Raw genomic sequence first — 20,972 nt, forward strand, 5'->3', positions numbered from 1 at the left:
ACTTGAAAACAAGCAGTCAAAATGATTCATGATTGACTGCCTCTTTTGGAAACCTAAAGGAAACTCATGTTAATGGAACAAATAAACGCGGTTCATTGAGCAACTCTTGGTTTTTCCCAAAACTCTACGATGGAGCTGCAGAGTGCACAGAGGACACTCTAAACCACAACAGCAACGTTTATGGGAAATATGCTCAGTTGAAATAAACCAGAATTCTCTTTTATGCCAGATCTGAGCCTTTGTAGAAATCTAAATATTTTCTAATGTGTGCGATTTCCTTATAAGATCTTAAAAAGATGATCACCAGAAATGTTTAAAGACCCAGAAATACCCTGATTTGAATTATGACTTTTTGTGTAACATTATTTTTCTCCCTAAAAATATCTTCCCTCTCAGTCAGCGTGGCCACATGCACAGTTGAGTGGAGTTACAGCTCAACTTGGTCATTTAACTGGACCACCATCTTTGTCCCAGTATACATGCATGTGAGAGGAATCAAGTTATTGACAGAAGTATGTCTAACGCCGCAAACACTGTGGACTGTGTGAGAAACTGTACAAGACCTTCTGCTGCATCTAACTTTCTCTGTGGGAGATTGTAGTATATGGAAATATAGCCAAATCTACTGCACAGAAGTTATCTTTAAGTTACTTGAATGGTGATTTTTTTTTATGCTGTTGTTATAAAATCTGGGTTTCATTAGATAGGAGCAATAGTCTGGAAATGAAGCTGGTATAAATATAATCTTAGTCTTTACTGTTTTTACAAAAAGATCCAAAATATGGAGCATGTGCAGAACACCAAAGCCCATTTAAGTCCAGTTGAGCATATTCATGCAGGAGTGATTTAAACTCCATCCCATTATCTGGGTGTTAGTCCAGGTTTGAGAAGCTTGATTCTTATGCTTTTGTTGAGTCAAACATGTTTACATGTGTTTTACATTTGAACTAATACAAAAATTTTCTAATTTTCTAGTGTCATATCAATGTGCTTTGTGTGTGCATGCTGTAGGATTTTTTTTTGTGCGTATCACAATGGGCCAGAAATGTGTTGTATGAAGACAGATTTCGGGTGAACACAAATAAACTTTTGTCCTCAGCACATCGGTGTTAAACGAGAAAAAATCTCCAGCATTGTTTGTTGCTTTGTGAAATGTGAGGTGTGGCATCCTGTGTAAAGAAATGTAACACACAAGTGTCACTGTGTGAAAATGTACAACAAAGTTGCAGGAGGAATAATGAAACTTATGTTTATGCAACTGAACGTGAAAAGTTGTTACACCACTGGAATCTGTGACCTGCCTCGCACACTACATCCACTGCAGAACTCACCAAGGCCTTTCAGGAACTTGTTAACTCCACTTTGCTCTGTGTCTGGCAGCTCCTCCAGATACTGATCCACCCTCTGCTGAAACAGCCCTGTCAACAGGACAACAGAGATAAAATTAAGAAGACATGAAGCATCTCAGTATTCCAGGAAGTGACAAGCTCTGTGTCTGCCAGGAAATTTTATATGATGTGGTGAGAGAACATGTAGATGAAAGCTTTCAGCCACTAGAGGTCAGTATGAGCGCAACACATCCCTCTGCTCAGTGACTGCTCAGAGTGCAGGGGGGGGGGGAATCCAGAAAGAGAAGTTCATATCCCTGACATTGCATATTTTAAGGAGGAAAGGACGACCACAGAAACCACCGACACTCAGTCAACAAGAATTTACCTTTAGCCCGTGTTTTCCTCAGCTCCCGATCTTGAATGAACCCTGCAAACATCTGAGACTCCATGAAGACACTCAGGAAACGACGGATGCTCTTTGATGCCACAGACTTGCGGAAAGCCTCTCTTTGGAAAACGCGCTCTCCGCGCTCATTCTGAGTGATGAACAGGGAGTAATGTCCGATAGTTTCAAGGAAGAAGCGGATGAAGGCCTCTGACACCAAACTGTTCAAGGAATTGTACTCTGTAGACATAAAAAGGGCATAATCACTGAGCACAGCCATTGACACTGGAATCATGATGAGTTGACAAACAGGCATGTCACACTGTGTGATATGAAATAGGATACCCTTTCTACTGGTCAAACAGCCTGAATCATGTCACACAGATTTGGAAGAAAAATACAAATAATGTGTTTTTTTCTCTTTGCTTTTATTCCTCTTACACTGCTAATGTCTTAAGAACGTGAATGCGCCGAAAATCTGAACAAGCTTCCAGAAAGAGTCACAATATGAACGTCACAACCCTGAAGTTTTAGTTGACTCCCCCTGAAAGAACTTGAGCTGAGACTTAAAAGGATATCTGCCTTGAAATGCAGTGGTAGACGTTATTGTAGGACGTCAATAGGAGTCATCAAAGTTCATTTCAGCAGACCTGAGGCTTTTATTAATTCTCTGCATTCATTTGATGAATAATATTGTTTACTTGTCATAAATTTTGCATGCCCTGGTATTCCATCTTTCCTTTCACCTGACAGACTAAACTGAGGACTGGTCGAGTCTTATGGTATGGATTACATACTTGTATAAACAGGGTGTGATTGACATGTAGCAGATGTTACATAAACTCACACACAGACAGAAAGTCTGTCACATCGAAGCTTTCCACATCATCATTATCAAGAACGTCAGTTTCTTTTCAATGCTTAGTCATGTAAATCACTCGGTAATTGTTGTTTTAATCACCTGGGCACCGTCACAAAAACCCTGTTCCCACACCGGGAGTCGAACCCGGGCCGCCTGGGTGAAAACCAGGAATCCTAACCGCTAGACCATATGGGAGGTGAGTGTACTGACATAACCATAAAATATCAAACCATGATGTATTGATCTGTAAGTGCAGTGAAGCTCAGTCTGGTCAGATGTGTCGTTAGCCTACACAAAAGATGGTCACAAATATTTCATACCAATACATAACATGTATTTAGGTTTTATAGTTGTGTGTTACATCGCAGTACTTGAGCATCAGTGTCAACCAATAGAGATAAAAAGATTTTAAATTGAAAACATGATCATTTAGATTGGTGATGACTGTAAAACATCCAGCAATAATCGTGTGAAACAGCTGGACTCTTATGAGACATGAGTAAGAGATGTAAGAGATGCTTCACTGCTAAGTATTTCTCAAAAGGGCCTGCACCATTTCCAAATAATTTCTAGGGAGTTATTTCTAAGGCCTTTATATGTAACAAATCATAAGGTGTTATATGATTACCAACTGTAAAAAATTGTGAACTGAAAAATTGTGAACAGTAGCACTTTAGGATTTAGCAAGGATCAACAAACTTAAGAGACGTTTAAACATGAATTCATCAACTAACACAATCATCAGTTCATAAAGCACACTTTCGTCATCAGTAACACCATGATCTCACCTCCAGCATGAGCCTTTGTGACTCACAATCATAAGACATCTGTACAGAAGGTGTAATTTCCCAGTGAGTTTCACAGACACACAGACGTGAGCACCCTAACTCCAATAAACCAGGACATCATCTGTTGTGTTAGTGAGAAATGATCTGTCACTTACTCACCTTCATCCGACTCGCTGTCAGAGTCCTGGTTGATGATGTCATTCCTCTGCTCCAGCGCTTGCTCGAGAGCTGCTTGAAGTTTCCGCGGCAACAGCGAGGCCTCGTCGTCCATCTATAAACAGTTGAAAGCACGGCAGTCACCACAGATAAACAGCAGTGGCTGTGGGATTAGCTTCAAAGGCTGAGTCTTACAGAGAACAGCATGTTTTACAACTTGTTTATAGCGAGACGCTGAAACTGCAGGTAAAGTTACAGCTCAGCCTGATACATTCAGCACTTTTACAGTTTCAACTTAATTTTTTCTGCTATGACTAATGGCTTGTGATTCTCAATATTTGCTAGTTTTAGCTAGTAGTTTGAGACAGTCTGTGTGGTACTAATAAATCCATAAACCACCAGGATGCTCATTCATAATCTTAAAGTAAGTGACTCAAGAAAATCTCAGGTGATGAAGGCTGACTGCCATCATCTTTTCATTGCTACATGCTGGCATAATGGACACTGTTCAGCCAAAGTTACATGGTCTTTGGGAAAGTTCAGGTTTCATCTTTGTTTTGTAAGCGTGTGCGCCAACCTGTCGGATGAAGCGGTCAGTTCCCAGCTCGACCATTAAAGCCTGAGGAAAGGAAAGAAAACACTGTCAGAATAAAATATAAAATTACTTTCCTCCCCAATTATTTTCCCCATTGGGCTTCAGCTGTCAAAATATCTATCCATCCATCCATTTTCTATACCGCTGAATCCGTCGGTCGGGTCGCGGGGGGGGCTGGAGCCTATCCCAGCAGTCAATGGGCGAGAGGCGGGGTTGTCAAAATATCTATCATGAGCTAAAACCAGGAACTGAAGGACGACAGAACCTGAAGGTCTTTGACTGAAACTACTTGGGGTCTGAGGTTTATTTATCTGAGGCTACACATACAAGTAATGTAGAGGATAAATATGAATTTATGGGCTTGCAATGAGCAGGAATATAGTAGGGGTGGGTGTTTGCATGAGGAGTTTCAATTGTTCTTTGTGTTGTGGTAGACCTTCATCCATTACTTAATCAACCAGTTAATTTCTTGATTAATCATTTTGGCCTGTGGAATGTTATCATGAAAAATGTCCATCATATCGTCCCAAAACCTATGGAGTAGTTGTTAAATTCTTTAAATGGTCCTATCCAACAGTACTAAACCAAAAGATAATCCGTTTATTGTTATGAACGGGTACAGAATGTTACAAAAGTCAGAAAATAAGACCTCAGATTTGGCTGAATTTTCTTTGCTTCGATGTCACCTGGCTTGTTCCAAATGTCAAAAATAAGTAACATAATAAGATTAGAGACAAAGGAGATCAAACAGTAACAGTAACAGTCTCTGGTTATGTATGAGATTACTCTGAATCTATATTGTTCTAACTTATGTACCAGGTTACACATGTCCAGTATTCCAAAATGCAGACTTCAATCAGAAAATGGAACAAAGAGACAGAAACGGAGCCATCAGGGACATAAAGAATGTAATAGACATCCGTTTGAAAGGTAAACTTCAGACTCTGGATAATAAATTGCAATCAGTGGAACACAGAGGTACTCACCTCCTCTACTGGCAGATCTTTAAGTTTAGGCAGCGAGCTGGATAGCAGCCCAACCAGGAAGGGTGTGGGACAGCAGACAATGTCCAACATGGACCCAGGCAGCACAGGGATGAAGGTGTGTTGCCAGGAGAAGGGGTAGAGCAGTGCTACCACGGCATGCATGCAGCTGGACAGGGTACTGATGATGGAAGACAAAAAAAGAGAGCCATCCATCACGTTCATTCTCGTATACCAACACTCTGCAGAAGCCACACCAGATTAAAGCAGGTCTTCTGAGTAACTATTTTCACTAACAGCACTGATGCTCCTAACTCAAAATATCAGGCGCACCAAGACACAATTTCTGATCATTGCTTGAATGACATGCAGCAATGGGCCCGAGGCAGTAATCAGACCCAGGCCTGCTGCATCGAGGAGCTTCAACCTATGTAAATGAGGCACCTGCTGAACCAGATGAACCCCAGTACCAACGTGTTTACATACATTTTAAAAGCCTGGTTTTGGCTGGATTAACACAATAATTAGTTTTTTCTTTTCACGTCGTGTAGGCGCGCTCACTGGTGCAGTTAGGATGAAGGAAATATGAATGCGTTGGGCTGCAGGATGACTTAAGTTAATTGGTGTACACACTTTACATTCTCCATCCCTCCTGATGTGTCATAAGATGTGTGATGACAAAAAACAAGGTCCACAATTCAAAGTGAAACTGGTTTGTGGACTTAGAAAATTTAGTTTAGCTTTTAATTAGTCTAACTGCCTCAAAAAATGATCAGTTTGTAGCATTTGATTAAGGCCATTACAGGCCACATTAAACTTTTCTCTACAGTTTAAAAGGATGTGGTGGCTTATGTAGAGAATTATTTTATCTGAAGTAAACCACCTACAAAATCATGAACTTCAATAAAGTTCAAATCCATGTAGTTGCCTTAAAATTGCTTAAATTATTTTTATACATCCACTAACTGGGCAATGTAAAAAGATTTTAAGAGGACTAACTGTGCAGTTCCATCTCTAAGACTTTCACTCAGGTTAAATGACTGTTTGATCCTCTTTTCCCAGAAACGGTAACTTTTTTACGAGGCAAAGCAGCACAGTTAAGTACTCTGTACTTTAACTCTTTGTTCTTAGTGCAGCTCATCTAAGGTACAGCAGAATCCAGCAGACAGTTCTTACACTTTAAGAAAAGGAATTCTTTGTGCTTTTATATGCAACAATATCGTCCAGACTAATGAAAGACTTGATCTATTGCACTTCTCCCACTTTGAGTTTAAAACAATCTACTACAAACCACAATGACGAAGGTTGACTCCAGTGAAATGTATCATTGTGACATTACTGTACTCTGTCATCAGGGGTGGCGTGACTCTGTCATGTTGCTATAGTTAAGCTGAAAGCTCGTTGACGCAATACCAAAAAGCGGCAGTTTAGTTTAACTTCGACAGCTGTGGTATAACATTAAGATCACAAATAGCAGCACATCTTTCTCACGATCCATCGCTTGTTGACAGTGGCTGACCTTCCTCCTCTCTGTCTTCCACATACTGTCCAGTCCATGTACACAAAAAGAGTGAAAATAAACTACGGGTCCAATCATACACACACACACGCACATACAAAACAAAAGACCACTAAATCAGTATGGATCAAGAACAAGACCGGGGATCAAACATGGTATGCAAGCGCACCCCATTTGAGATATGTAGACTTTTAATGAGGAATGTTTTCCACAGTCGCTGACATCTACAGCAGAGAGAACATTCAAGTTATTGGATTTTATGTAACATCATTCAGTTTCAGCACAGAGAAACTTTACTGACTGCAGTTTAGAGCCACATTCAGAGAACTGGGATCAGTAGCATAATCAACATGCTGGGAAAAAAGAACGCCCTCTGCCTTTTCCACAGTATTTATTCAGGCTACATGTTTGCCGGAATCTTTTTCATCTTGACTTCCCATGAGTCAAATTGCCAAGATTAAAAAGTGTTTTCTTGATAGGGCAAAACAGAATTACAACAGCGAAACCCAAAGGCTACAATAACCACAGCTTTCAGACTTCTTCAGGCCTCTTCCAGCTCACTCATAACGCGAAGCACTTGCAGCTTTACTTTGGCCAGTCTGATTTCCATTTGCCTGAGGAGGGCTTGATAATTCCTAACAGATCCCGTCTCCTGGGTTAGACGAGTTCCAACAGGGAGTGATGGGGCACAGAACTCAGAAAAACCTTCGCTACAGGCTACACGTGGCCCAACACACCAGTGATACCAAAAGGATCAATTACACTCATTCCCAAACCACACACTCCTGGGAGAAAATGAACTTGCAATGAAAACACTCTGCGCTACCAGAGGTTGCCACTCAACCTTGGAAAGAAAGAGGAACATTCCCACTAAATCCAGACCAAAACTTCAGACAATAATGGGTTGAGAAACAAAGAAAAGGAAAAACATGTTTACTGGGCTCCACGTCCACTAACTGGGAAGAAGTTTTAATTAAACAACAAAAGCAAAGGTAGATTTCAGATAGGTCTATGTAACTTGAAAATGCATTAGTCCATTTTTTTATATAGATATATGTGTACAATGTTGGTCTGTCTTAACTTAGTGAATTACTCAGTCGATATTTAAATATCATGATGTTTGGTGTATTTTTATTTGAGCGATGTCACACCTGAGCTGACCATCCGAGGTTCAAGTCAGAAAACCAGTGGGATTTGCTAATTGTGCTCACTGAGCATTCTTGCAATTATTAAAATTAGAAGTTGATAACAATGAATTAATCTTTAATCATTAATAACATGGTCACTGATAGAGGATGGACAGTATTTTCTATACTGATTAAAAAAAGAACATAAACTGACAGACATGGTAACAAACTGTTTATTACTGCAGTTACCTTCTTTTTTTTATGCACGGAGCAGCAATGATGGATTTTGAGGTTGAGGCTGGGATTCTTTCAACCTTCAGGGTGTGGTTCAGTTGATTTTTCCTACTGGAATTCTGAACTTGTTCATATGAAACGCACCATTAGGCAAGTTTGGGTTGAGAATTGACACATTTGGCTGTATTCTGGCCAACTATGCAACATATGTGTTGACCTGAATTTGGCCGCAATACAGACCTGTTACTGTTTCATCACACGGACTTTGGCCAGTTTCTTAAGTTGTTTCTTGGGTGTTGTCAATACACTACACTTCAATGCAATACATAGCTTCCTGTCGCATCTGTCTGTATTATCAATCTCTTGTGAAAATGACGTCCCTTGTGCATGAGCAAAACATTTTCTTTGATTAACTTCAAATTGGTAACACATTTTAAACTCAGAAATTTAAGATGCCAATTGCAGGAAACAAAAGGTTCTGCAGATCCGATGTGTGTGCAAAGCTGTTATGTGTTGAGGTTTAGGAGCTAATCATGACATATTAGCTCTCATAGCTCTGCCAGGCCTGGCTTAATATCTGTGAGGCTGAACTGGCAGATACTCCTGGAGGCTTAGTCTGCGAAACAGAGAGGAGGAGCAAGGCGCATTTCGGTATTTAAGAAAGAGGGAGGGCCGCGGACAAAAGCATTATGATCCCTTGCTTTGAAGCTTTGTACTGCGTCAACCGACCAGTCCTGGCATGGATGAAACTGATTCCACAGCCAGAAGACAAAGACCACTAGACAGAGAGCAAACCAAACCAATGCTGTCAGACAACAGCTGTGCTGAAAGGCTCCACAGAATCATTCTTCAATGTTACAGCTCTTCTCAAAATAACACCTGGAGGAGTAAATGCAGACCTATAGGGAAAGTGGTGCACAGTGTATTTTTATCCTTAAGCGAAATGTTCTCTGCTTGCTCACTTAGTCCCCAAATGGTTTTCCCTTACTTCCTGTCTATAAGGATCTGCAACCAGCCGCTCTCACTCTAACAGCAGAAGCCATTTTACAGAAAGAAAGAGCCTCCCAACGGAAAACTCTATCCATGTTCCGATTAAAACTTCAATATTGTCTGAATTTGATTAAGGCTGCCTGGCGAGCAAATGCAGCTGCCTGTGTTTGAGTGAATGAGACTGATGTAAAAATCAGCTGGCCAGACTCTCGTAACAGCCATAAGAGTGCCGGCGGGGGCAGAGGGTGTGACCGCTCCAGGGCCCACAGTCAACAGGGGGCCAGTGCTGAGCTACTTTTTGGCCAAACCCAAACAGCGGAAGTCTGTTCCTGTCGAGCTGCAGTTACACCATTGGTCGGCTGAATGCCATGACACAGAGTGATGAAGTAATGGTGTGACTATTAACTTAACTCATGTGTTTTTAAATCTGGTTGGGGAATAAAATAGAAAGAAGGTACAAATCAAGCGCATTAATACGCAAGAAGAAGAAAAAAGACCAACAAATGAACTGCAGTATGATGATGCAGTGAAAGACATGGTACTAAGACACACAGCTACCTGTGTGTAGCTGTCTACTGTTTGTGTTACTGAACTCTTTTTTTTTTTTTCCAGAGTAAATCAGAGTGATTAAAGCGTGGAATATTTTAACATGTCTGACAACCTATTTTAATTCTGTTCTGTTCCTCTGAACTAGCTTGTCTAACAGTGTTCATTCGGATGGTGTAATAGTAGATCACAGCTGTGTAGCTACTTATACTAAATCGCTGCCCTTGACCACATAACCAGTGGAATTTTACATTACTTTTTTAAATCTGTGACACTTGTTACTTATACTCCACAACTTTACAGAGAAAATTGTCACTTGTTCACTAAATTTGTCAAAGCACTTTTCTAAATAGTTGCTTTTTATAATTACGATTTTGATATAGTATTCATGACAAGCTTATTGTTTCTGTTTAATAACTTTGATCATTTAAAGCGTCGGCTGCATTTTTACAATCTAAGCAATCGTTCAGTTGAGAATATAATCAGCAGAGGATTTTACATTAATCATTTAATCAATAATGTACTTTAATTGTATTAATATGAAATTATTTCACAGTAATGTATTGGTATGGGTAAAAGCACCTTTTACTAAATACTTGATCCACCACAGCATTGCTCCACCCCCTTTGAGCCCCCTTTGTGCTGAGTCTAGCACCACCCAATATGCACATCTTACTTGACTCTTTGAAAAGCATAAACATTTCAAATGTTTACAGTGAGTCAGTTTCACTCTACCTCGCAGCTAAATACCACATGGGAAACCAGTTCAGTTGTTAAACATGGTTTTGGCTTGTTAGAAAAAGTTTTTTACAGTAAGAGATGACGAAATGACATGAGCATGCTACCAAACGTGTTTGCAAAATGGTTGCTGTAGAAACAATAGTTCTCTCCAGATTACAGTCACCTTTATAAAAGTGCAGCAGAATAACACATTGGTGATGTACATACTCAGTTTTAGATAATGGATTATTACAAAAACATAGCAGGACACCGCACGCTCTGGATACGTCAGATTTTGTACTTTTAGTCATGTGGTTTAACCACAAGGGGAGACAAGAGTATGTTCATGCAGAAACCCAAGCAGCACTCTGTACCACAGAAAAGTGAGCTTGATTAATTCACCATGACTCTGAGAAAAGCCATTGTTTAGTTTCCCTCTGCAGTCTCCTCCATTTTAAACTTTCCTCCCAAACATAGACCTCTAAGATTTCATGAAATTCCTCTCTCCACTTCTCTGTCACCAGAATCAGTATATGTCACAAACACTAGCTGCAACAAGAAAATAGGATACACACTTATGGGAGTAAAACCAATTGAAATTGTGCAGGACATATTACAGCAAGAACATTCTCTGCTGTTTATTCTTTATGTGGTGGGAGATATGTGCCTGTTAAACTGCAAGTTAGAGATTACAGGTTTAATGTTTAGTTTTCATTCACAGATAAATGTAATAGCTGTTATCTTAATAATGGAGTAACATGAGGAAAAGCCGCTAAGAGCCAATATTCAGGAACACGTTTAACTTTCAGACTGCTTTTCTGCATGCTAAGAAATAAATCCAGACGTGCACATACAATCGGCTAACCGTTATCAATTGTAGCCTGAAGACAGACAAGACTGCTCATATAAGTAGGCAACAGTGACAAAACTCAGTCAGCCCCTACAGGTCAGTTGAGTTAAGCAATCACACAGTGACATAGGTGATGATGAATTCATCTAATCCAGACTCTGACTTGTTATAATTAAAGGTAAGAGATGGTGGATGATAACTTTGAAGTAAAATTGTCTGTTCAAACTTTCATGTGGAAGCAGCACCGTTTGTGGAAAAAACAACAATTTTCAGAGTAATATTACAAGAGTTGAGTGAATGCAACCATCGCCTGAAATGGATATTCCTCTTTTGTGCATGTGTTGGATATACACTTCAGAGGAAAAAAAACATAGATCATGCTCTGCAGCTGAGGTATTCTGGGAATGGAGTATGTCCCAGAGCTCCAGAGGGAGAAGCTTTTTTATAACAGAAGTCATTAATGCTGCGGTGAGGCCCTGTCACTGCTTTCAAATTAAATCAAAACAAAAGAGCACCGCATATGTGTTTGCAACACACGTGGCCACGAACACACACGCACAGGGTTTGCACAAATCATAAAACATATAGCATGGTACTTAGTGTTCTTTTTACTCCACTCATTTGAGTTTTCTGTAACTTGATTTAGAGGTTCCTCCACTTTACGTTATTGCACAATAATGTATTATGTTCACTGTTTTCACAACCATGTTTTAGCATGTTAGGTGATTAGCGTTCATATTCAAGCAGCTACTGAGGTTGATGGGATTGTCATTAACTCTTAAATCAGTCAAAAGTTTGGAAACAAATGAAAGTTGAATATGATAATGGTGTGTATGAATAATAAAAACATCACTAAAGTTACTAAAAATCCTCTTAAGGTGGACAAGAATAGCTGTACCATAGTTATATATAACAGAATAATCAATTCTTTCAGATATCCCCCTCAGTGTGACAAGTACTTCATCGCTGAAAAGTCATAGGACCACCAAAGTTAACTGGTTTAATTCTCTGAGGATGAAATGAATGAAGACACTTGTGTTTTACTGAATTTTGTCATAGAATCCAGAGTATTTCATAATTAAATGGCTTATAAGTTCATTACTATGGCCCATTAGTGCTATGTTTATTTCTAAACAAAAACAAATAAGATTGAGCGTGGGAAATCCTTAGAGTGTTAAACTTGATCATACATATCTAACTTTAGGACTTTATGGCAATATGATAATACTTAAGGTCACATTCATCCAGAAACATAAAAGAAAGCTCTATCTGCCAGTCATGAAAGATTGTCCACCAAGATCTCACAAAAAAATTGCAGAATAGTTGCTTGTGGACAGCATGTCACAATAATATTGTATTGTTAGTTACTTCTTAATTCCCTCCCCATGACTCCTTGATGTTATCACGTCTGCTAATGAGCAGCAAAGGCACAATTTTCTCCAGGGACACAGACAGAGAAGTCGCTCATATGTAGGGAGTGAACGTGGCATCGTAAGTCAAACGGCGACAGCTGAGCCACAGATCACATAGGGCAGAGTCGCACACACAGGAAGTGCATTCCTTCCCTTCACAGTCACTGCCCCCACTGATGTTTGTTTAAACTGAGCTCTGATATGTGGAGAGATTACTTCTCCTAAAATCTCCTCCCACTCCACCCTCGCCTCCATTGCTCTAAAAGTACCCCTCTCTTTTCTGTAACAGCAGGACAGACTGGGACACGGGGTCCTCGGGGACTCTTCACATCTTATCAGACCCCACCCTGCTCTCCTCTGACGGTGACTCTCACTGATGTGACCCACTGTACTTCTGATATCAAACCTGGCATGTGACCAGCGGACTCAACTGACAAAACCACAGTATGAAGCAACAGTACAATCATGTGTTAGTTTAGCTGTACCATCAGCTAGGAGAAGTCAAAATCTGCAGGCTGACTGACACGAGCTGACTCTTAAGCTGTGTCTAACTTCAAACTGTTCTAGTTTCTCTGTGTAAGATGAACAGCAAACAAAAACACTTTGTCCAGGTCACTAGAATCCTGTCAACAAAACGTGACCATGAATATAATCTCTAAATCTCTAAACAGCAGCAACACTCTGCTAAGACACAGGATGCTACAGTTGGATCCGATTGAGAAGTGATGACTCGTGAGTGATATCATTAATTTTTCAAACTCACTTTATACTATTCAGGGTTACAGGCGTACTGGAGCCTACCATCGGGTGAGAGGCAGGGTACAATACAGAAAGATCCCAGCTGAGAACCTAACTGGGAACTTTCCTGCCCACCACCACACCACCATGCAGCCCCATGAGATATCAAGATATTTAAATCAGCTCTTAGTTTCTTGCCCTTCACAAGTCACGTGGATCCATTATTCGTGTCAGAAATGCCTTGATAATCTTATGTTATACCAAAGGCCTGAGATTTTAATGGTTTGGGGTATTTTTTGTTTCTGCAACATTACAAAGAAATGATGTCCGACCTTGTTCTGTAAATCGCAAGCAACAACAGTGAGAAATAGTAATGATGAATTTAAAAACTAATATCAAAGTAAAACTTTATACTAAGACAACTATTCAAATTCTCAACAATAATAACAATTCGATAACAATTATTCTCAACAACTAAGTTCAGAGTTTGAACGAAATTTGAATTTTTTGCAATATTTCTTGAAAAAAAAAAGGGCTCGGAGAGGTAAACATGAGAAATAAGTTGTATAATGCGTAAAGAAAAAAATCTCACAGCTAATTATGTTACCTGGCAACAGGTCAGTAAAATTAATGAGTATGAATCTGTAAGAAAGAATGGAAGAGATTCACCACGTCGGGGGAGACAGTGTGGACAAATCGCCCAGTTATTGAAGAATAACACTTCTCAACCTCATAAAGATCTTGGGTATTTCCTCATCCATGATATCTAATATAATTAAAATATTCAGAGAATCCAGAGAAATCTCCACACAAAGGTCAAGAGTAAAAAAAACAACATGGCAGTTATCTTTGGGCCCATTTTTTGGGCAGCACTGCACTTAAAATAAACTATTCTGTGGTGGAAATCACTGCATGGGCTCAGGAGCACTTAGAAAGACTGGTTCGCTCACTTAGAAAAAACATGCATAAACAAGATATGAAAACATAACCGACCACACGGTGGTCTGCAAGAGTCAAAGTTTTACTTTTTTCTTTTTTATCAGGTAAGGTTCATCCTCAGGGCTAAGAAGACAGGGACTATAAAGCTTGTTATCAACTTCCATAAGAGTATCGTATGAAAGTGGGGTGCATTATGCACATAGCATGGCTAACTGGCACATCCAAGGCACCTTTAATGCTGAATTATATATATATACATATATATACATACATATAATTGTGAGACATATAAACTACAGTACTAAACTATTCTGCCTACAGTCCAGACCTGTCAACCACTGAAAACATCTGGCTCATTCTGAAATGTCAAAGGAGGCCCTAAAGTTGCCAAAACTGTTGAGCAGCTGAAATCCCATTTCAACAAAAGGATGGGAAAAACATTTTGCTTGAAAAAGGTTCTCAAGTCCTCAGTTCCAGTTTAAACTTTTTATTGTTTCAAATGTGAGACTAATTCAAAGTTTCAGCTTTCGATTTGTTGCCTTTGCACAGTTTCTAAACAACTATAGGGTTTAAATCACTTTTAATCTAAGGATAACATAATGTACAAACTTTGTACAGAGGACTGATGAAAGTAAAGTCAAAGATCAAGTGACATACTGATTAAAGGAAAGCAACCGTCACATATGAACAAGTGAATGGACACATCAAAGGAGGAATATTGCAAAATCAGGCCCTTTTTCCTGCTCATCAAGAGATTTCACATCAGTGAAAGATTCATGACTCAGCGGATTGGGAGTGGTGGAAAACTCACCTGAGTTTATCAGCCACAAAGATGACTCTGCGCTCCAGCAGCAGCGAGGCAAAGACGCGTATCACCTGCCGCACACTGAGGCATCTGAACAGACTGTCAAAGTCCACATGCTCCAGTCTGGAGTCTGTTGGCCGCCTCAGTTCGATGACCTGAATGACCACAAAAGAATATGGAGCGACTTTTTCCTGCCTTGCTGTTTTTGAGCATTATTTGGGTTAATGGTCCCAATTAAATTAGGGAAAACAGATGTGTTCCACTTTGGCAGCAGCTCTGACCTCGTTTCCTTCACCGGGTAAGAAGGTCTTTACTTTGATAATCTTCCCTGGTGCAGGAAAGGGGGACTCCATCAGACTCCTCATGAAGGGATAGACCAGCGCTGCCGAGACGCCTCTCCGTCTCTCCACCTCATCCAGGATCTGGATGTGGGAGTAAAGAACACGGCTTCCTTCACATACTTCAACAATCATTAGCCATCAAGCTTACTGGCAATGATGACAGTAAATGTAAATATATTGTTTTTCAGCACTGGCAGCTGTCTCGAACTTCACATTAATTTTCTGTTTTGTAAAATAGCAAATTAATATATTTCCATTCCTGTGTGATTGGAAAATTCCACCCAGTGTGCCTGTCTGCATGTTTTGGTCTCCCATCTGGAAAGTTAATTGGGAGAATCGCTCATTTTTGAGGTCATATGATATCACCCCACTCAATCTCTCCAACTGTCTGTCTCTTTCTCTCACACACAACTCCCTCTGAAATCAAACACTGCCATCCTCTTTTATCATGAGCAAAACTATTAAATAGCTTCCTGTTCATCTGAGATTTCCTGCTGTTGTGTTCTCAAAGGTCCTGAAACATCATGTGATGCAAAACCAGACAAACTTTGAAGAGAGTAAGCGATATGTTTACAAATCATGTACTATTACTGAAGTATGCAAATAATTCATCAGTATTGTGCAGCTACTCTGTGTTCCTCTATGTTGTTTGTTTTAACAGTCTGGATCGGCTCACTTTGAATTATTAAAGTAATCAGAAAAGTCAGACAGAGCGACTGTTCTCACCTGAGTGAGACAAAAGGAAACTATTACTTTGGGAAAAAACAAAGACTGAAGTAAGGTCTAACAATAAGCTGAGGTAGGGTTGAAAGTCATTTCCGTCAGCTGTCAGACGGTTAACCACAGCTACAGCACCACATACAGCTAGGTGGCTTTGACTGGTTTTTGTACCTGTGTGTGTGTCTGTGTGTGTGTGTTACATGTATAATTGTTTGGCAAAAAGGACAAGACTGAACTCACTGTGGAGAACAAGTCAAAACAGCCCAGTCTGCTGATGACACAGTACACCTCTGGAAGGCGAGGTCCTTTCCCAGTCGGCTGGACAAGAAAGAAAACAGAGGTCGGACGTGAACAGATACATCTCCAGATGTTCTTAAAACCAGCTATAAATACACTTTAATTGGCGGTCCAGAAGTACAGCATTACACTTCCATCAACCATTGGGATTTATAGGAGTCACAGAAGACCTCTGTTCACGGCCGAAGAGTAAATTGAACTTTGCAAATGAAATCTGTTTATATAAAAGCAAAAGCATATAAAGAGTCATACAAAAACAGCCAGGACAGTGCACCACCATGACACAGAGTAACATGAGGAGGTCTTTAATTTGATCAGTTATCTGAGGTGAAAGCCTTTCATGTGGTTACCTCCTTCCTAAACACAGGTGGTTTATCTGCTCCTGCTGATCATATCTACTGTCTTCTGCTCTCTTCTGGACCATTATGTGTGTCAAACACCAGGGGCACAGACACTCAGACACAAATGAATGCAAGCACTCAACAAGCGCCAATCCACTTGTCCATATTAGGTATACAATTTTCTCCTCTTGTTTCTTCTCTGCTTTTCCAAATGGATGATTAAATCAACTGTGTAGGGCTTGATTCAAGTCCTCAGGAATGCTCGCTCGTTGCCAACTGCTGGACAGACAGCAGGGAGGAAACAAAGTTACTGGAGGGAAGCAGCACACCTCTCTCTGCCTTCATTAAATTCTGCTTCTGTCGAGGTAAATCTCAGATCAACAGAGCACATCATGCGTAACTGAGGGTTAAAAACCTTTTTTTTTTTTTTTTTTTGTTGGCCAAAGAAATACGAAGTTGTTCGGCTCTCAAACACTCAACACACACTGGAAAACATACACACTGCACTCACATAAACACACTCAAAACTACCAAATGGCAAACAAAATCAACAGCGCAGGGACAGAATCCCACACAGTCATGCTCTCTACCCACAACCTAAATGGGAGGCTCGGCAAAACACTTCAAAGCGCTCCACAGTCTCATTATGGAGGGGAAAGGCTCCGGAATGACAACATTTGGATTTTTCATGGTTTCTCTTTGTCTTGCCTCTCTTGAGAAACCCTTGTTAAATTGAATGAGTCCACCCTAACTTTGTTTTTATCTGCAGTTACTTTATTTTTATTACATTTTCTATGGCTGAAGTCCAGCTTTTTTGTACAATAACTAGTTTGCTTTGTCAAAATACATTTATAATGACAGATTCATAAATGCAGTTAAATATATTATCAAAGTCTGTGATGAACAAAAATCACTACTCCGAAATGTGTGGCTTGGATGTTTGTTATTCTCCTACTAACGCTGTAGAGTCATTTCCTGGGCTGGACACTAATGCTGATCAGCTGCTACAACATTTACAATAATAGTGTATTTCTGCAACTATTTTTTTTTCCACTGATTTTAATCTTTAAACCTGTTTAATACACAGTTCAGCTTAGCACAGTTTTTTTTTCTTTTTTGATGATTTATTTCCTGTTACCACAGCAGAGGATCACGCAACCCGTTAACATCCCCACAGGAAAACGGCATTGCATGTTCAAATAGAAGCGTCTGTAACAACAAACAGGGCTCAGCGGGGCATGAACCTGGTGCAAAGGATGAGGAGCTGAATGGGAGCTTACCAGCAGGCGTCTGCAGTACCCAAACCTCCTGCTGCCGTCCTCCCCGGTCAACATAAAGGAGAAGGTCTCACTGCAGAACAAACCACAAATGAACACAAAGACACACAGAAACGGAGACGGCGACACATATTTGTAATAAAAAGGCAGAGCACAACACATTTGGGATGGTTAAGCGGGCGAGTTTATCCTACAAGTTGGCAACAAGGATGGGATAACTATTGTTAATGACGAGCAGTTGTTTCAAAAAGTTCTGCAGGCAGGAATGTTATTTTTGTTAGAAAATTGCATTCATCTACATTTTTATTAACATTTTTACTAAATGTAGCCAGAAAAAACTCGTCCTATTCAATGCATAAAAATGTATCTCAACGGGTAGTTTTATAATGATCTAAAGCAGGGGTCCCCAACCACCGGGTCGCGGACCGGTACCGGTCCGCGAGACATTCCAAACCGGGCCGTGAGATTGGGGGGGGGAAAAAAAATAAAAAAAAAACATTTTTTTTTTTTTTTTTTTTTTTAAAAAGACATGGAAATCGGGAATTCTTTCATTTCACTCGCTAGATTCTATACTTGGAAACTGCATAGATTGCATTATAGGAGGCCGATTGTGCACGTTTATTTTTTTCAATGATGACTGTCTGTCTGTCATCATATCCTAATTTGTAAAAGCATCTGCTAAATGTAATGTCTGTTGAACGTAAAGTACAAAAAAAAAAAAAAAAAAAAGTATCTCCTCCTCCCCCCCCCCCCCGACCGGGCCGCGGGAACAAATTGCAGAACCAAACCGGTCCTTGGTGCTGAAAAGGTTGGGGACCCCTGATCTAAAGGACAATTTAGGGTGATAACCATTTGTGGAGGATTTGTGCTCATACCTGGCATACTCGGACACAGGACTCCAGTCTTTTGCATCTGGGAAACAGAACTGAGGAATAGCTTTGAGTCTCTGCTCTGCCTCCCTCATCTGCTTGGTGAGCCTCTCCAACTGTGAGAGGAGAGGGAAGGACAGGAAAAGACAGCACAGGACAGGAAAGGAAAGGAAAGGAAAAGTTTTAGGCAGCTTATCCTCCTTGTGATGACTCTTCTTTTAAAATTCCCTATGGTTGTCCATGTGACCTGTAAATGACCAGACTAACATGTCTCTCATTCAGGTTAAACCTTTGGCCTCTCCAGTCCCCTCTGACTCTACTACAGAGTGAGCTTCCCTCTGGCTGATGGAGATATACATCTCCCAGGGGACACCTCTGCTGAACCAAACCACTTTAAAATCTGTTTATTAACAACTAAAGACACTTCCATGTGACACAAATGGATTTAGACTATTTTCAACCGTTAACAAGCTCCATGGCACTGAGCTATAAATGGAGATTGTCCACACGGCTTTACATTGTGAACAAAGAAGCAGAATCACAGGCGGGAAAACCCGCAGAACATTGGTTGGCATTACTGGCTTACACAGTCATAAATGACTGAACGCTCCCAGTGGGAAAAGCTTAAGAGATGTTTGCATAATCTATCATTGCTATTATTACTACTAACAATAACAATGTCAGTGAAGAAAGTTCAACAATGGCTTCGGTTCAGGGGCTCTGATATATTTGTCTTGACTGTTGTTTCTTTATTTAACATCTATCCAGCAATATAGGACTTTTGACCAAAATATTCTCTGTCCAGGTGAGTGGCCAGGAACACTCAATGTGGCATTTTAACTTACTGGGTACCCATTTTGTGTACATTTTTGTTGTATTGCTCTACATGTACTTAGCCATTGTAGCCAAATCACAAACCTGTCATCTATAATATAATTGTCAACTGTATGTTCAAACACTCATTAAAAGATAGATTTAATCTGTTTATGTAAACTCCATTGTTATCCATATCTCTATCATTATCATCTTTTTAAAAGATTAACTCTGGTATCTGCAATGTAAATATTTGTTTTCCATGCCCAATAAAGCTTTTTTAAAATTTGAATCAAAGCTGATTATTAGAATTCCAACAAGGAGTTAAGAGGCTGGAAATCCATTTGTGCCTTATGTTGTTATTGTTTATTGTTTATTGTTTTCAATGTTAGTTATCAGTTGCTGTTTAGTTTGGCAACAAAAGACTAAGATAATGTCGTGCTTGAATTTAAAATACAGCAAATTTGTAATGATAGCTCATTTAACAGCACACTTTTCTTTTCTGTATTAAGCTTCATTTCCATTTTCTGAGTTACCATGGAGACAAATCCTGCAAACAGTGACTTCACTAGCTGAGAACACTCTCATATTTCTGACATTGGGGAACTTCTACTGAAGTCTATCAGACAATCGTGGACATAAGAAAATTAGGATAAATAGTACTAAATGGGGGCTGCACGGTGGTGTGGTGGTGAGCACCGTTGCCTCACAGCAAGAGGGTTCCACGTTCAAATCCCACTTGGGGTGTATGCATGGGTTCTCTCCAGGTACTCCATCTCCTCCCACCAACCAAAATCTATATGTTAGGTTAATTGGTTACTCTAAATTGTGCCTAGGAGTGAGTGTGGATGCTTGTTTATCTCTATGTGGCCCTGTGATGGGCTGGCAACCTTGCCCAATGACAGCTGGGATAGTTTCCAGCCCCCCCACAACCCTGAGTTGGATTAAGCGGGTATAGAAAACAGCTGGATGGATGCTTTGTCTTGTTGTTGGGAGTGAGGATGGATTACTATGTCGGGTGTAAACAGTGTCTCACAGAGACGAGTAGGAGGATTCAGCCACGACTTGTGCTTTTACCTTGGGGAACTGGTAGGTGACCTCAGGGGAGTAAGAGTTCTTGCTGGGTTTCTTTTTCAGAGAAACCACCACAAAGTACTCAAAGAGCTCCCTCTCCTGCCACTCAATGAGCTGCAGCTCTAGTGTACGGTAGCTCGGGGCTCGTCGAAGGATGGACTGTAGTTTTAGTAACCTCTGGGTGTGAGCTGAGGAGGGAAGCAAATATAATTCACAAAAAATCCATAAGTTGTAGTATTGTATAAAACCCCAGAACACAC

The 20,972-nt window shown here is 40.2% G+C and overlaps 1 protein-coding gene and 1 non-coding gene across 4 annotated transcripts in view; both read right to left on the minus strand.

The window, feature by feature from the left end:
• Positions 1-20,972, minus strand: part of dennd2b (DENN domain containing 2B) — a 54,654-nt gene that overhangs the window by 797 nt on the left and 32,885 nt on the right. For all 3 annotated transcript variants that reach the window (XM_075460154.1, XM_075460161.1, XM_075460146.1), the window contains exons 9-19: positions 20,716-20,900; positions 18,832-18,941; positions 17,960-18,029; positions 16,282-16,359; positions 15,262-15,402; positions 14,987-15,135; positions 5,104-5,281; positions 4,100-4,141; positions 3,526-3,637; positions 1,717-1,956; positions 1,332-1,418 (exon numbers count right to left, since the gene is read on the minus strand). In XM_075460154.1, coding sequence (XP_075316269.1) covers positions 1,332-1,418; positions 1,717-1,956; positions 3,526-3,637; positions 4,100-4,141; positions 5,104-5,281; positions 14,987-15,135; positions 15,262-15,402; positions 16,282-16,359; positions 17,960-18,029; positions 18,832-18,941; positions 20,716-20,900 — 1,392 coding nt within the window. The remainder of the gene's footprint in view (positions 1-1,331; positions 1,419-1,716; positions 1,957-3,525; positions 3,638-4,099; positions 4,142-5,103; positions 5,282-14,986; positions 15,136-15,261; positions 15,403-16,281; positions 16,360-17,959; positions 18,030-18,831; positions 18,942-20,715; positions 20,901-20,972) is intronic.
• trnae-uuc (transfer RNA glutamic acid (anticodon UUC)) lies at positions 2,702-2,773 on the minus strand. Its single transcript has one exon. It is a non-coding gene; the product is annotated as a tRNA-Glu (tRNA).

This window comes from Odontesthes bonariensis, chromosome 1 (genome assembly GCF_027942865.1).
Source record: "Odontesthes bonariensis isolate fOdoBon6 chromosome 1, fOdoBon6.hap1, whole genome shotgun sequence".
Taxonomy (NCBI): domain Eukaryota; kingdom Metazoa; phylum Chordata; class Actinopteri; order Atheriniformes; family Atherinopsidae; genus Odontesthes; species Odontesthes bonariensis.